Raw genomic sequence first — 14,067 nt, 5'->3', positions numbered from 1 at the left:
ATTATTGTGATGTCTTCAAAAACCCCAGTTTCCTCACCCTGCCACTTAGTTTTACCCCAGCCAAAGACAAAAAATTGGAAGGTAAAAGATTTGCAAAGTCCTCTCGGCTTAATTGTTATTCAAATGACAGAGATAATGACTTATATAGACGTTAGTTAAGTCCTCTCGACCTTTTACAGAAGTCCTAGAGCCATGTGATGGCTCAGATACCCCAGGGGATAAATTACTGTGGTTGACAAGACCTGCTATTTTATCAGATTGATATTTATATCCCAAAGGAATGTGCATGGTGTTTTAGACAATATATAAGGTTTAGTACAAAGTAAATCCTTTCAGCTTGCATTTATTTTTAGTCTAGTGAGTGACTTTTGATCTGTGAATGGAAAAATAGATCTTTTTTAATTGCTTAATGATAGCAAAAGAGAGCATTATCATGGTAGACTTTGCCTTTCAAGGGCCCAATCCTGGTAAGAATTACCCGTGAAACTCCTGCAATTGCCCTAATAGTCTTCAAATAATATTAATACTGATACGTTTGTAATAGATACATATGACAAACAAGTAGAATCTCACAGATAAAACTTTTAATTTTATATCAGCCCAAAGTATTTTCAGTAAGCTTTGGTTACCCAGTTACTGAAATATGTGCTTCAGACTATAAAAGTCTACTATTGAAATCTACTATATTTACTTAGTATTAATTAATTAAATGGTTCACAGTTGAAATCATAATAAATGCATCCCATTGTAGAATAGAGGTTGTCAGTTGTTCAGCAGCATGCAGGAGAATGCATCAGTTAATGGTGAGGAGTGAAACTGAGCAGTGAAGGTGCTCTTTCTGTACTGAAAACGTAAACTTCTTCAAGGAAGCAGAAGCTAAGCTCAAGCTGCAGCTTTTCTCCCACTGGTTATTGATAGGATCCTCTGCTTGGCTGTTTCATGAGATCTGTTGTAATGTACTGACCTTCAGAATGGCTGAAATTAGCCAGTGGTGTAAAAAGCCACTGGGAGAACATTTCACAAAGACACACATAAACATGCTCAGAGAATCATTGTAGATTTAAATATTTGAGTAATGCCATGGCATTTAAAATAAAGACTAGTGCTTGGTCAGTCTAACATTAGGCTGCTGTTGTTTCCTTCTAAAAGTATATAGATGAAAATACAGACAAAACCTCATCTTGCAAATCTTAGTTTCCTTTGATCATCTCTTCAAGAAAAGAATGCTTTGAAAGAAGTGCTAATTGTATTATTCTAAACCTATGCTGTGTGGAAAATGGAACATTCTGAAAGCAAGGTTTTCTGGGCTATATACATGCAAGACCAACTGAGCAAGTCACTTTTAAAGTATTTGATTTTATTCTTGTGGATATGTAAGCTAAATGATCCAGTCTTTCCATTTGGGAATCTGCCTTTGTTTCAGATTCCTAGGAAATAATGCACAGTATGGCCTGGGATCAGAGAAGATCTGATGCTTGTGGCAGAATTACTGTACATTCAAGAAATAATCTTTGTGAGAAGACCACATTGTGGTTACAAAGGATTTATCGAGAAAGTTTTTTAGTATTTCTGTAGCAAAGCAGTGCTTGCCTGTAGAGGGCACCAAAGACAGTCAAGTCCAGCTGGGAAATCTCTCTGGGACTACTGGGACTGAGAGAAAACTGCGGAACTGAGGGTGAGAACAGGTTAGCGTGTGGGCGTTCATGAGCAAAGAAGAGAAGAAGGAACAAGTATTTAAAAGAAGTCTAGTCTAACACATTACGCGAAAGGCTGGAATATAAACAGGGTAAATGGAAAGCTGAAATAATTCCAGATGACTTTTCCTTTAATGATGATTAGGAAGAACAGGTTATTTCATCTGCCTAACAAAACCAGGTTGTACTGTGTTTATTTTTATGCTGGCTAAATATTACAATTTGTTAGGGAGATCTTTGCAAATATAGGATCAGTGTGTTCTGGAAGCTTGCTTGGTAAACCAGAAAGTATCTAGGACATACCAGCTGATTAATATTTAGTTGTGATGAAAGCAGTGGGATCATATTTGAGTCAAGTATTTGCATATTCTACTGTGACATAAATTCCCCTTTAAACTCCAGGTCAACATTGTCTTTGTAACTGCAGGGGAAGGCATTGTCAAGGGGCACCTTCTTTTTGTATTGTAACCAATGTGGTGATCTGATTTTCTTTTCTGGAGCTTGATATGCAAAAACTCTGATTTCTTGTTTATATGAGTGTAGAACATGCTGACAAGCAAATCAACAGTTAGGGAGCAGCTGTATCCCAACTGCTAGATAGTGTGCTTTCTAGACCTGTGGTACGGAGAGCGTACCAGAAGATCCATACCGATATAATGGCATCTTTCTGTGCTTGATCACAAAAGTAGTATGGAAATTGTTTCATAAAATAGTGACACTTTAAATTAGTTTATATTTCACGGTATCTGCTTATTAATATATTTTAAAGCATATGAAAAATTAAGCATGAAAATGTTAGGTACATGTCTGGTCAAGGTTTTAATCAGATATTTCAGTAAGTCATCCCAGGAAATTAATCCAGCCTTGGCCCGCTCTGCCTGCAGTGTTTGTGTGAAGAGCTCCAGGCACCTCTGATGATGCTGCATCAAAGATTTTCCACATGGGCTTCCTGCATACTCAAAGAAGAACCTTTACCAGCCTATGTGTGCCATTAAAGTTCTGACATCCCCTTGCCCTTCTTGTGCTCTCTTACTTATTAGAAGATGACTGTGAGATTTCAAACAGTTGGAGAGCTGAAATTGAATCTGACGTTTACAAATGGTGCTAGGTTAGGGTTTCCAAAGGAAATGTTAGAAGGCAGCCAGCTTCCACTAAATACCAGTGCATGATTCTGCTCCTTTATCCGCACAACCCAAAATTTTGGTTCAAGAGAGATGATGGATTCAGTAGCTAGAGCACCAAGGTTTGGGATATTTGGTTCAAAACCCTGGCCCTTGATGTCTTTTTTTTAAGAGCTTGTACAGGACAAGCAATTTCTTTGTGTTTATTGCCCCTTAAAGAGATCACAGTACATCTTTATTTCACAAGAAGTATTGGGAGGATTAGAGATTGAACTACTTACAGGGCAGTGAGGGGACTGACTTGTGTCTGAGAACTCAGAATCTCTGGGCTCAGTGGAACTCAGATCTGCTGCTCACATTTTGCATTGCCATTTAATTGTCATAAGTAAAGGTAATACATATAAACAACATTTCCTTTATCCTAGGGATTATGAAGCAATATTATACTGAATATTATACTGATTAGGACAGTCTTAACTCTAAACCTGAGAATGGGTTATCAGTGGATAATACAGAGTGCTGTTAGATACTTTCTGACAGAGCTTGGTTTTTAACTGTATGCTTAGCGGTGTTTTATTTGTGTATTTCCTTTGTAAAAGCTTGGTACAGAGGATTTAATCCATACTTATTACATTTCCCACAGAGGTTATAGAACCTCCGTCCTCGAAGGTACTCAAACTCAGCTTAGAGGAATGTGTCCTAAGCTGGCTTTCTGAGGAAGCAATTGGACCAGAGACCTTCAGAGATCCTTTCCAACATGAATTATTCTGTGGTTCTATACCTTAATGTGGTAATGATATGATATCACCATTAGTGTATTTACTACTTCAGATGGCATCTACATACACATCCTGCAGTCAGAGGTTTTCTCTAGCGTAATGGCATTGTCAAGTTCAGAGAACACTCTGTGCTACCCTAAGGAAATTAAAGGCTGCCACTGGCTGAATTTAAACTTATTGAAATGAACCTTTCAAGAAAACTTTACTTTTTTGGGATTTGTTTACTTTAGGTGGAAGATATTTTGTTCTACTTCAGTTAACTATAAAATTGTGGATCCTAGTATCAACAGAAGACTTAACAGGGACTAGGCATTGTTTTTGCTGAACAGTCCATGGGCTTTTATGTAACTGTGAACTTTTTGGAGTTCTACTGTAATTCCTTCTAATGAAATGGCTGCATGGTTTTATTAAGATTTAAAACTCATCTTCTTGCCATGAGTTACTGTTTAAGAAGAACAGATTTTCACATAAGTAAAATTCTCTTAAGTTTTGCATAAAGTTGCAACATACACAAGAATTGCCAAATTCTCAGAAGTACTCTATTTCCCCTCGTGGCAACAGAAGACATTGATGTGCAGTTGTTTAGCATCTCTGAAATACAGGATAGGCCACTATGTAGTCTTGCATTTCTTGCATTCCACATAAGACTTTCAGATGTGCAAGGAATGCAGCATTGGGTTTGTCACTTATGGTACTGTGTGTGCCATCTGCTTGTGAACCAGTGACATGGTATTTTAGTGATTAGCAGTGTGAAGAGCTAATGTATACATTACATCTGTCTGTTGCTGCAGATCTGGATGGCTCTGGGTTTTTTCTTCAGCAGATAGCAAAATGAATAAGGTGAAAGGAATCAACAGTCTCATCATTATGCAAAATATTTCACTGCTGCAATTAACAGCAGCTATAATTTAAGCCTAGATTTAACATCAAAGGTAGTGAGGACAGAATTAGGATTTATATTCATTATAATTCAGCCAAGGCTTCAGTGAGTCTGATTGCTAGAATTCCTCTTTTGCATTAGCTGTCTTAAATCTGCTGAACAGCTCTCTTCCATGCCTGGGTCTGAGTAAGCTGTACTTGCCTCACATAATCATCTTGCAATTCATGGAAATGCCAACATTGAATGTTACATAAAAGTTCCAGAAGGCTTTGTTTCTGCTCTTCTTCAAAACAGCTGCCAAATTATGTTACAATTATCATCCAGTTTCAGCAGGGAGCATTAAAATGACAGTCTACTTGTGAGCTGGAACCATATCATGATAGATGGGAAAAGAGACAACTAAATGTTGGTGGGGAAATTTCCAACCCACTCAGCCAGAAACACACAACATCTATTCAATCTATTGAGCTCTTCATTTAGCCATGAACATTATTTACTTTGTCCATTAATGAAGACAATGCTATAACTGACTCTAAATCCTGTAAGACACTTATCAAAGGAAAGACTAATTCTTAGTAATTTTCACACTGAAGAAAATTGCTAATATGATGGATTGTATAGGTGATTATTCATATAATAAATGAAAGAATTGAGTAATGGCCATTATTTGGCAATGTAACGGAGCTTTAAGGTAATCCAAACAGCAAGACTGGCTGTTGTTTCATGTGCAGGAAACAGAGAAATTCAGAAATGTGGGAAAGTACTGTTGTTTTGTATGTATTAAGAGATAATAAGCAACATATTCACGATTCACAGAAAAACCTCCAGGCCTGTGGCCCGTGTTGGGGGGCTGTGACTTAAGAGGGTGTCAGAGTTGGGATTAGACCCTTATCCTCTATCTAACAGCTGCCTTAGATTTATGTGAAAGATAAATCTTCTTAAGGGAGAGTTACATTTTAGGCCATAAACACTTTCTGATGTTGCATGCTGTAGCCTAGTACTTACTTCTGCAAAATTAGCCACACATTCCATGTTTTGAGCTATTTGGCAGCTCCTCTTAATATTTTTCTCAGATTCTTAGGGTTGGGTCTTAATATGTATTAGCTTTAGCTATATCGTTAAGCATTAATTTGCCTTAAGGATCAGAGAATTATGCAGAAATAAAACTCAATGAAATCACTACAATCAAGCCTTAAAATATGTCATATAGTTTAAGATCATCAGAACTGTGTCTGGTGAGTCAGCACACCCAAGTATGAGGATGGAAACCTAAACAGTCTTAAAAGCAGCTTCCCCTCCCCCAAGTTGTTTGTTTTGTTTTATTTTTTATCTCCCCTTTTCTAGCCACAATTTCAACATTATGAGTGGTTGAAAATCGCAAAGTGCTTTCTTTACAATGGAAATGTAACAGTACCACATGATCTGTACATTGCAAGATTTCTCAGCAGTCTGATGTGTGAACTTGAGGGGTTGTTAATGCCTGAAACAATATAAAAATGTACAAACACATGCTGAGTGCGAAGTGCTTGTTGGACGAGGTAATTGGAAGAGTCAGTCCAAGGATGCCTTTGGCCTGATGCTGTTTATGCCTTCACCATAGACTGGAATTCTGTCAAGGAAGAAAATGAGAAAGGCAGGGAGTAAAACTAGATGAAAGTGTTTTTTGACATCTTTAGAAAAGACGGATAAAAATTACTTTAACTCCTAGCCATGGAGGGCTCCCAAAGTTATTTTAATACTGCACAAGCTACTGCTAAACTGAGATTCTGGGGGCGTAACAGATTTTTCACTCCTTAAAAAGAGTAAGTGCAGAGAGGAGGAGTGTGTCTGTAAATCCATATTTGTGGGAAATCCTGAGTTAAAGGTAAACTATCTTTAACCCATTAAAAACTCTGGTAATATCCAAGGAAGCAAAGAGTGGCTTAGGTTTATCCCATAGCTTTCAGCAGGAGGGATTTTTTGCCTTTGTTATTCCAAAGAAAAAATATTTGTAGTGATGTAATTTCAGAATGGGAGATGCAATGGTTAAGGGCTAAGATCTGCATAATATAATGCCCTATTTAGGGCTCATAAACAGAAGCTGTAAAAGCTGCTGCTAAAGCAAATTCCTCTAACAGTGTATCTCTCTCTCCTCCCAAACTCTGGCTAAGATTAGCACGTGTGTCTGTTAGAGTTATTGCCACCTGTCCTACTTCAGCTGAGACAGCCCTGTTTTTAGTGACTTCATCTCTAATATATGATGCATAATGTCCTATTTTCCTTTGCAGCAATTTCTAAAAGAAATAGCCTGGCCAGTTCACATCATCCCTATGAGGTTTTCTTTAGGAATTTGATTTAGGTTTTCATAGAAGGACTGCCTGGTGAAATGTGCACTGATCAGATCATTCTCTAGCACAAAATTCCGTGCTGCATTGCAGCAGCACTAGCCTTGAAAAACAATACCACTCTTCTCTTACTTTCCTGAATTAAACCACTCGGTAGCATTGGCCAATGTTTGATAGTGGTAGATGAGGAAAGAAGTTTATGTAGGTGGAAATGTGTTTAAAAATGGAAGTGTCATACGGCCAGAAGTGCAGAGCCAAAATGGAAATTTGAAGAATGGATAGGTGTTCAGGATGCTTTAAAAATCTGGCACATTGAGTCTATGGATCAGACACATAGCAGAATAAAACCCACAGCTGATATTATGGATTGGAGGGATAGGCTCTACATTGGGCCTAAATATGCTGTTGCTCCAAGAGAATAACCAAATAGGGATAAAGGGAAACCAAATAGGGATAAAGCTGTGAAACTAAAGGAATATTCACTAGTATAAAAATTGTGGCAAAAAGTACCAGGCCAAAGTACTTGGATGTGTTCTTCATGTAACCATTTGAATGAAGCCCTAAATGTATACATTTTAAACCACAAATTTTATGAATTTCTAAAAGTCTTACCTTCTACTCCAATTTTGCCATCGCCATCAGAGTCACCTGCAGCCATGAAGTCCTTGATCTCTGCGGGGGTGAGCGCTCTGGCACTTGAAGAGAAATTCTTCAGAAACAGTCTGAAATAGAACAGGGTAGAGTGCTGTGCTTGAGAATTATTCTCCAAAATGTCCTTGGTGCATTGGTATTTCTGGTTTTCTTAAACCCATGCCAAAAAGGTAATGTAAGGTAATGCCTGCTCTTATTATCTGAGGAAATACAAGGAATTGAGACAAGGAAAGACAAGAAATTGTGTTTTCTTTTTAAAATAACAGTAAGTTTCTTCTAGGACAGCTAGAAAGTTCAAAGGTTTGCACCAGTTGAAGAAATATGCAGCTGTACGGTACTTACTGAAGCTCATCTTCTTCAATGAAACCATTGTTGTCCTGATCAAGGATTCCAAAAATTTTCTTTATCTGATCAGGAGTTTTGCTGGATAAACCAATCATGGAGAAGAAAGACTTGCAGTTGAAGCTACCATCAGCTGGAAGAAATAGAAGTTTAGGTATTTTCCCTTGAAGTTGCTACTACAGTATATATTCCTTGGGAATATGTATATCTTTTCTTAAGCATCAGCCTACTCCTCTTGCTCTTGTGCACCAGTGTAGCAAAAAAAAAAGATACAGTGGGTAAGTTCCCTTTCTAATCACTCTGTGCCCATGGTCATATATCCTTTTAGCCAGTTTGAAGTGTCCTGCTACAATGCACATTCTGTTAAATCAGGGTTTATGTGACGTGTCACATGCAGTTAATAATAAATATTTAGAGGGTGCTACTGTGGCTTACAGACCAACCTCTCATTCTCACTTCACTTCACTTAGTCCTTACTGTAGTAAAGAATTTGGATAGAAAAGTAGGTAATTCCCAGTCAAACTAGCTCTTTGAGCTTTTGGACTTGATCTCACCGAGGAACTCTTAAAGAGAACTGAGACTGGTCACTGATTCACAAATGACACTTTGATTCTTCAAGCTGAGGCTTTTTTTGACATTCTGAAGGAAAAGGCTAGCTGTGTAAATATAAGTCTTTAAAGGTTTAAAGTGTCAGGGTTCAAAGGTAAGCCAGCTCTAACTGAAACTGTGACCCTTCAATTGCTGCTCTGTGTTTTGGTGAATGTTGTTACCCACCAAATAATCGCTTGTGAGACTTTCTGAATTCAAGGGGCTGTACTGTAATGTAGGTAGAAAGAGATCTCACAGGGAAGGAATCTAAGGGGAAAATGATAGGCATGTCATCTTAAGACATAAAAATGATACACATCTTCTGGCTGCAGAGATCATTCCTTACCCTGGCAGCTGGAGAGAGCAGATTCAATATCTTTAGCAGAAAGGATGTCAGTGATGGCCATTGTTGAACTGTAAAATAAATTAAATGTGAGCTACTTGGTTATTACAATGACTTCTCTACCTCTTCTATGGCTCTGTTTGAAGTTGCTGCTGTGACAGTATATGATAGGGGAGACATTATTCATCTAATTGTAAGCAGAGTGTACTGGAACACATGTCTGCAGCAGGTGCTTCCACTTAAGGCTAGGTAATGAGGGAGGAATTCTGCATGTGGGAGTGTGGGACTTCAAGAAGATCTGATGCCTGTGCTGCACTGGGGGGGTGAGTCAAAGGTGTCTAGCACCACAAAACTGCATGACTTCTGTGTGGGTTTTCATGGAGGTGGTTTATTACTCAGTTAAAACCAGCACACATAAAAAGATAAGGCTCAGTATGTCCCCTAGAACTATATCTGGAATAAATGTGATTGGAATCTAAAAAGTCTAATATTAGTATCAATAAATATATCGATCTTTTCAAAGAATGACAATAGTTTAGAATAAGTAATAATAATCCTACTAATTTCAAGGAAATCTAAATTTGGAGAGTAAGTTCCTCCTCTGTTTAGTTGCAATGATAAATATAACTATACTATGAATTCAGCTTGCTGGGCTGCTGTATCATTAAAAGACTACATTTCAAGGTAGCTTTATAAAAAATATTTCTTAGATATGTTGTGGTGGGGTTTTTTAATTGCATGTAGGTGGTAATAAACCAGATTTTTATCCAGATTTTGGCATTACAGTATATTGATGTACTTTGAACAGAGGTATTGAGACATAATATTTGTACCTAGCAGAGTGGAGGAGGTGTTCACTGATACAGTAATATTTGATAAAAGATACACTTTCTCCCATCCAGCCACCAATACAGTGACAATAGTTTGCCACTGTAATATTTATCGCTTAAGAAAATGCTACAGGCCTGACTTTTTAGTCAATTTATTAAACATAGCATCAATGCATTTACAGTCTGGTAAACTGCACACACCACTGCAGGCTGCTTACATTTAACAATTAGTGACATTACTGTAAAGTAGTTTCATGTTAATGAGGGAAGGGAAATTGAGGCATAGAAAAGTTATTCTTGAAAGCCACAAGAGAAGAAAAACATCATGGATCCCTAATTGATCTTCAACAACATCATTCTTCCTGTCTAAGCGTGAAAGCAGCATTCACAAAAAGGAAACCATTCACAAAAAGGAAACCATTGTTGGAACCGTTTACAGTCTGTGAGAAGGCTTGAGATCTACACACAGGTTTAAACTTTACCTAAAATACGTACCTGTTGGTTTGCAGCAGAGGAAATTGCCAATCCTTTCAGTCCCTTAATAGCCTGGAAGGTGTAAGGATACAATGGAGAAATCCACGCTGATGGCAATGAGTACTTCTCTAGCTAAGGCAGATGAGTTACTTTTGGTTTGCTAGCATGAATTTTGTGCCAGTGGCCTCTTGGGCAAAGTACTTCACCCTCTCAGCACTAGACAAGATAATTCGGAGCTCTGCCGTTCCCCTAATTCTCACTGCTGACAGGATTAAAAAGGGGGAAGAGTTTAAGAAAACATAAAAATGCAGCATTTTTTGCAAGGGGCATCATTCCTGTCTTTTTCCATCCCATAATCTGAATGCTGATTCCATTCTATGTTAGCTTGTAAAGATACAACATATTGGAAGCTGATACAAGAACAGGTATTTCAATTGCATAGGTGCTTTCCATTCAGGGAGCATCTTGCTTTTGTGTTTCTTTTCCTGAAAGCAGAGGATCTAATCAGCTTACCTTTGTGGTCTTCTCAGCTGAGTAAAGAAGCAATCTACGTGGGAGGAACAAACTTGCTGTGTGTCTCCAGCAGAGCTGAGCTTGCATATATATACTTTAAGTTGTATACCATATACAGATTTTGGATTTCAGCGTCACGAAGGGGGAATGGTGTCAAATGAACTTGCCTAACTAATCATCTTGCACTATTTTTAACTCAAGAGAATACATATGATATTTGCAAACGAAACAAGATAAGTGGCCAGATAGGCAAAAAGGACAGAGTCATATTAAATTTCTTCTGATTTAAGCAGAAAATAGCAACTTCTCTGTATGATGTAGGGGAGGAAAAAAAGTCCCACTATCTGATATACGTGATCCCAGGAGTCAGATGAAATGAAACACTACTAGCTTCTGAAGAGATGCCTTTAATGAATGTTTAAATGCGATAAATTGTTATCTGTAGATGCTACATGTGATAGAGTTTCACCATCAGAGCATTAAACAAAACAAATATTAAAAATACCCTGGTCAAATATGTTTATACAGTAAACCAGTTAGGGAAGATAGTAGTTGTTTTATAACCCAGAATGTCTGGTCTGTTGTTTGGAATATACCCCAAACCCAAACTACATAGTGAATTTGTTGCTACAGGAGGTAAAATAATATTATGTCAATCCACTGCAACTGTTCACTGGGGAGAGTATTTTGTCTGGTATGTTTCTAGAGAAAATCTTACAGTTTTGCAAGGTTCTGACATCCTGCTTGGTTGCGTATGTGTGAAGCAAAGGGGTTGCGATCTGCCCAGCTGTTCCTGAGTTGTAAGTCCCTGAACCCTTCATGAAAGATCTTTGCTTTTAGATTTGAGAGAAAAATTTCAATAGCAGCATCACAGTAGGGAACAATATGTGAGAGTATCACTGCAGTTTTGTTGCTTACCTTCCAATTTCTTTTAGATGAATGATTATGTTTTCTAATTTTTTGGCCAGTGCTGTTTCCAAGTATTCCTCTGTGCTAGTTACTTCTTTTTTAAGTAGCATAGAATCAATTTGATCATCTCAGATTTCTTTTAAGAACGTCATAGCTTCACTGGGTAAGGAGCCTGTCAGCTTGGATCTCACTTGTGGCTTGAGGCAGCAGAACAGTGAAAGACAAGCCATGTTGATGACAGCATAAGCTAGTGTTATGGTCAGGGGTAGGATATGGCAAGAGATGACAGTGCCATTGGCATCACAGCTTGAGGTGGTGGCACAGTAAGAGGTGACAGTGCAGAGGCTGTCTTAATGTGAGAGTATCAGGGCATTTTTTTTCCCAAAGCATCTCCCCATAAATGGAAGGCAAACTTACCCAAGTACTGAAGCCAATATATCATAGCATGGAGCAGAAAGAAGTGGCACCTACGAGACCTTAGTGCATCCAACACTGACAGCAGGTGATGAAAACGCAATAAAAGACTATTTCAAAAGATAGTATGTGTGTGTGGGGTGCTGTTTAACTTACTATAAACATAAGAAAAATTGTTGCTACAAGGTCTTTTTTCCTTTTACAAATTGTGCGTGTCTGCCCTCCGTGAAAAGGTTTCAGACACAGATTAATTCTCGTGAGGGGAAGAGCCACTGGTTAGGAATGGCTGTGGAAGATTGCAGTTTTCCCAGTTTTCTGAATGGATTGTTGACCAGCTGACGCTAAAAAATTTCAAGAAGAATTTGATGGACAGATATTTAATACTGGCTCTTGTTGCCACTGGTGACATCTGGTAGAAGGGATACAAATATCACTTTCCCCTCTCAAACTCTTCTAAGAAATGGCTTTTATTCTACATGGGAAGAAAATTCCTCTCCCTTGTGCACACACCATCGTTTTCTCCCCCTCCAATTTGGAAAATTGCCTACATAGTGGCAACAACTGATGTGAAGTAAGTAGGGCGTCCAACATAAAAACTGATGGCATGGTATGATCTCATGAAGCTAAGTTAAGAGGAAGGCCAGATTCTGCTGAAACTCTTGGACTGCAGGAGTCTGCATGGGAATTTGGTCTCTGGTGTCTATTTCAGAGAATGCATTTGATTTTAGATGCAATGGCTTCTCATTTTGCCCAGAGCTAATTCCACATATGTTAACCCCTCGCCCCCACTCTTCCCTTTAAAAATAGCATTGATTGCTGTTATTTCCCTTAATGCTTGTGGACTGTTGCCATTAGTTTGAACTTTTGTATGTGAATCACATAAGGATGCAGTCTTTAAAAGTGCGCTTTGTTTTCTAATGGGCTTCAACAAGAGGATTCCTTTTGTTCCCTGAAATTGTAAGAATAAGGCATGAATGTCAAATGATTTATGGCCTTAGTCTGTTGAGCTACATTCAGACTCCAGCAAATTTTGGAGTTGCTTTTGCAGTGGGATTGGAGGCACTAGAGATCCAGAACATGCACTGGCTGGCAGGATGAAATGCACAAGGATCATGTAACAACCAGCCTCCAACAACCATTTCTTTTCAAGCCCTACATTAGAGATTGAGAAAACATCTGTCTGGTCATTTTTACTTTCTTAAATCAAATATGGTTAGTAATTTTCCAGCTGCCATCCAACTTGGCAGGGAGAGGAATGAGGGAAGTCTTAAGAAGTAAGGAGAAGATACCCCTTTCTGATTATCAGGTTACTGCTAAATGCAGTTTTAAACCCTGCGACTTGAGCATTTCACTTTGCTTGAGTCTCATTGCCTTCTAGAGGTCTCTCTAATGGAATGCTCCTTCACTTGTTTTATTCTGTCAGTTTTAATCTTAGCTCTTCTAACACCTGAGATTACCTCCCCAACTTGAAAAGCTATATTTGAGGTCTGTGATTCTTCTGTAATATATTCTTGTAATAGGATCATAGGATAATAGGATCGTAGACTTAAAGAACCATAGACTGGTTTGGGTTGGAAGGGACCTTAAAGACCATCTAGTTCTAACCCCCTGCCAGGGACACCCCCAGGGACACCTTCCACTAGACTAGGTTGCTCCAGGCCCTGTCCAGCCTGGCCGTGAACACTGCTAGGGAAGGGGCAGCCACAGCTTCTCTGGGCAACCTGTGGCAGGGCCTCACCACCCTCACAATTAAGAATTTTTTCCTAATATCTAAACTAAATCTGCCCCCTTTCAGTTTAAAGCCATCACTTCTTGTTCTATCACTATTTGCCCTTGTGAACAGTCCCTCTCCAACTTTCTTCTCAGTGCCATTAGGCACTGGAAGCTGCTCTAAAATCTCCCCCAGAGCCTTGTCTTCTCGAGGCCGATCAAACCCAACACTCTCAGCCTGTCTTCATAGGAGAGGTGCTCCAGCCCTGTGAGCATCTTTGTTGCCTCCTCTGGACTCACTCCAGCAGCTCCACATCCTTCTTCTGTTGGGGGCCCCAGATCTGGATGCAGGACTGCAGGTGGGGTCTCATGAGAGCAGAGCAGAGGGGGAGAAACCCCTCCCTCAACCTGCTGGCCATGCTCCTTTTGATGCAGCCCAGGACACAGCTGGTTTCTGAGCTGCAAGAGCACACTGAATTTGGATCATGCTGAGCT

The 14,067-nt window shown here is 38.9% G+C and overlaps 1 protein-coding gene across 1 annotated transcript; it reads right to left on the bottom strand.

Moving 5' to 3' along the window:
• Positions 1-5,795: 5,795 nt before the first annotated feature.
• Positions 5,796-10,580, bottom strand: LOC101876989 (parvalbumin, thymic). Its single transcript, XM_005145286.2, has 5 exons — positions 10,540-10,580; positions 8,726-8,793; positions 7,792-7,924; positions 7,411-7,520; positions 5,796-6,083 (listed from the first exon to the last, which is right to left on the bottom strand). Exons 2-5 carry the CDS (start codon positions 8,784-8,786, stop codon positions 6,058-6,060), a joined length of 330 nt encoding a protein of 109 aa, XP_005145343.2. The 5' UTR covers positions 8,787-8,793; positions 10,540-10,580; the 3' UTR covers positions 5,796-6,057.
• Between the last annotated feature and the right edge of the window lie 3,487 nt (positions 10,581-14,067).

The sequence above is a fragment of the Melopsittacus undulatus genome, chromosome 8 (genome assembly GCF_012275295.1).
Source record: "Melopsittacus undulatus isolate bMelUnd1 chromosome 8, bMelUnd1.mat.Z, whole genome shotgun sequence".
Lineage (NCBI taxonomy): Eukaryota > Metazoa > Chordata > Aves > Psittaciformes > Psittaculidae > Melopsittacus > Melopsittacus undulatus.
This window is presented reverse-complemented; position numbering and strand designations above follow the sequence as displayed.

Coding starts and splice junctions, on each gene's coding strand:
- LOC101876989 (XM_005145286.2), bottom strand. CDS start 8,786: ATGGCCATCACTGACATCCTTTCTGCTAAAGATATTGAATCTGCTCTC. Junction 7,925..8,725: donor TGCTCTCTCCAGCTGCCAGG/GTAAGGAATGAT, acceptor TATTTCTTCCAG/CTGATGGTAGCTTCAACTGC. Junction 7,521..7,791: donor ATTGAAGAAGATGAGCTTCA/GTAAGTACCGTA, acceptor GTTCTATTTCAG/ACTGTTTCTGAAGAATTTCT.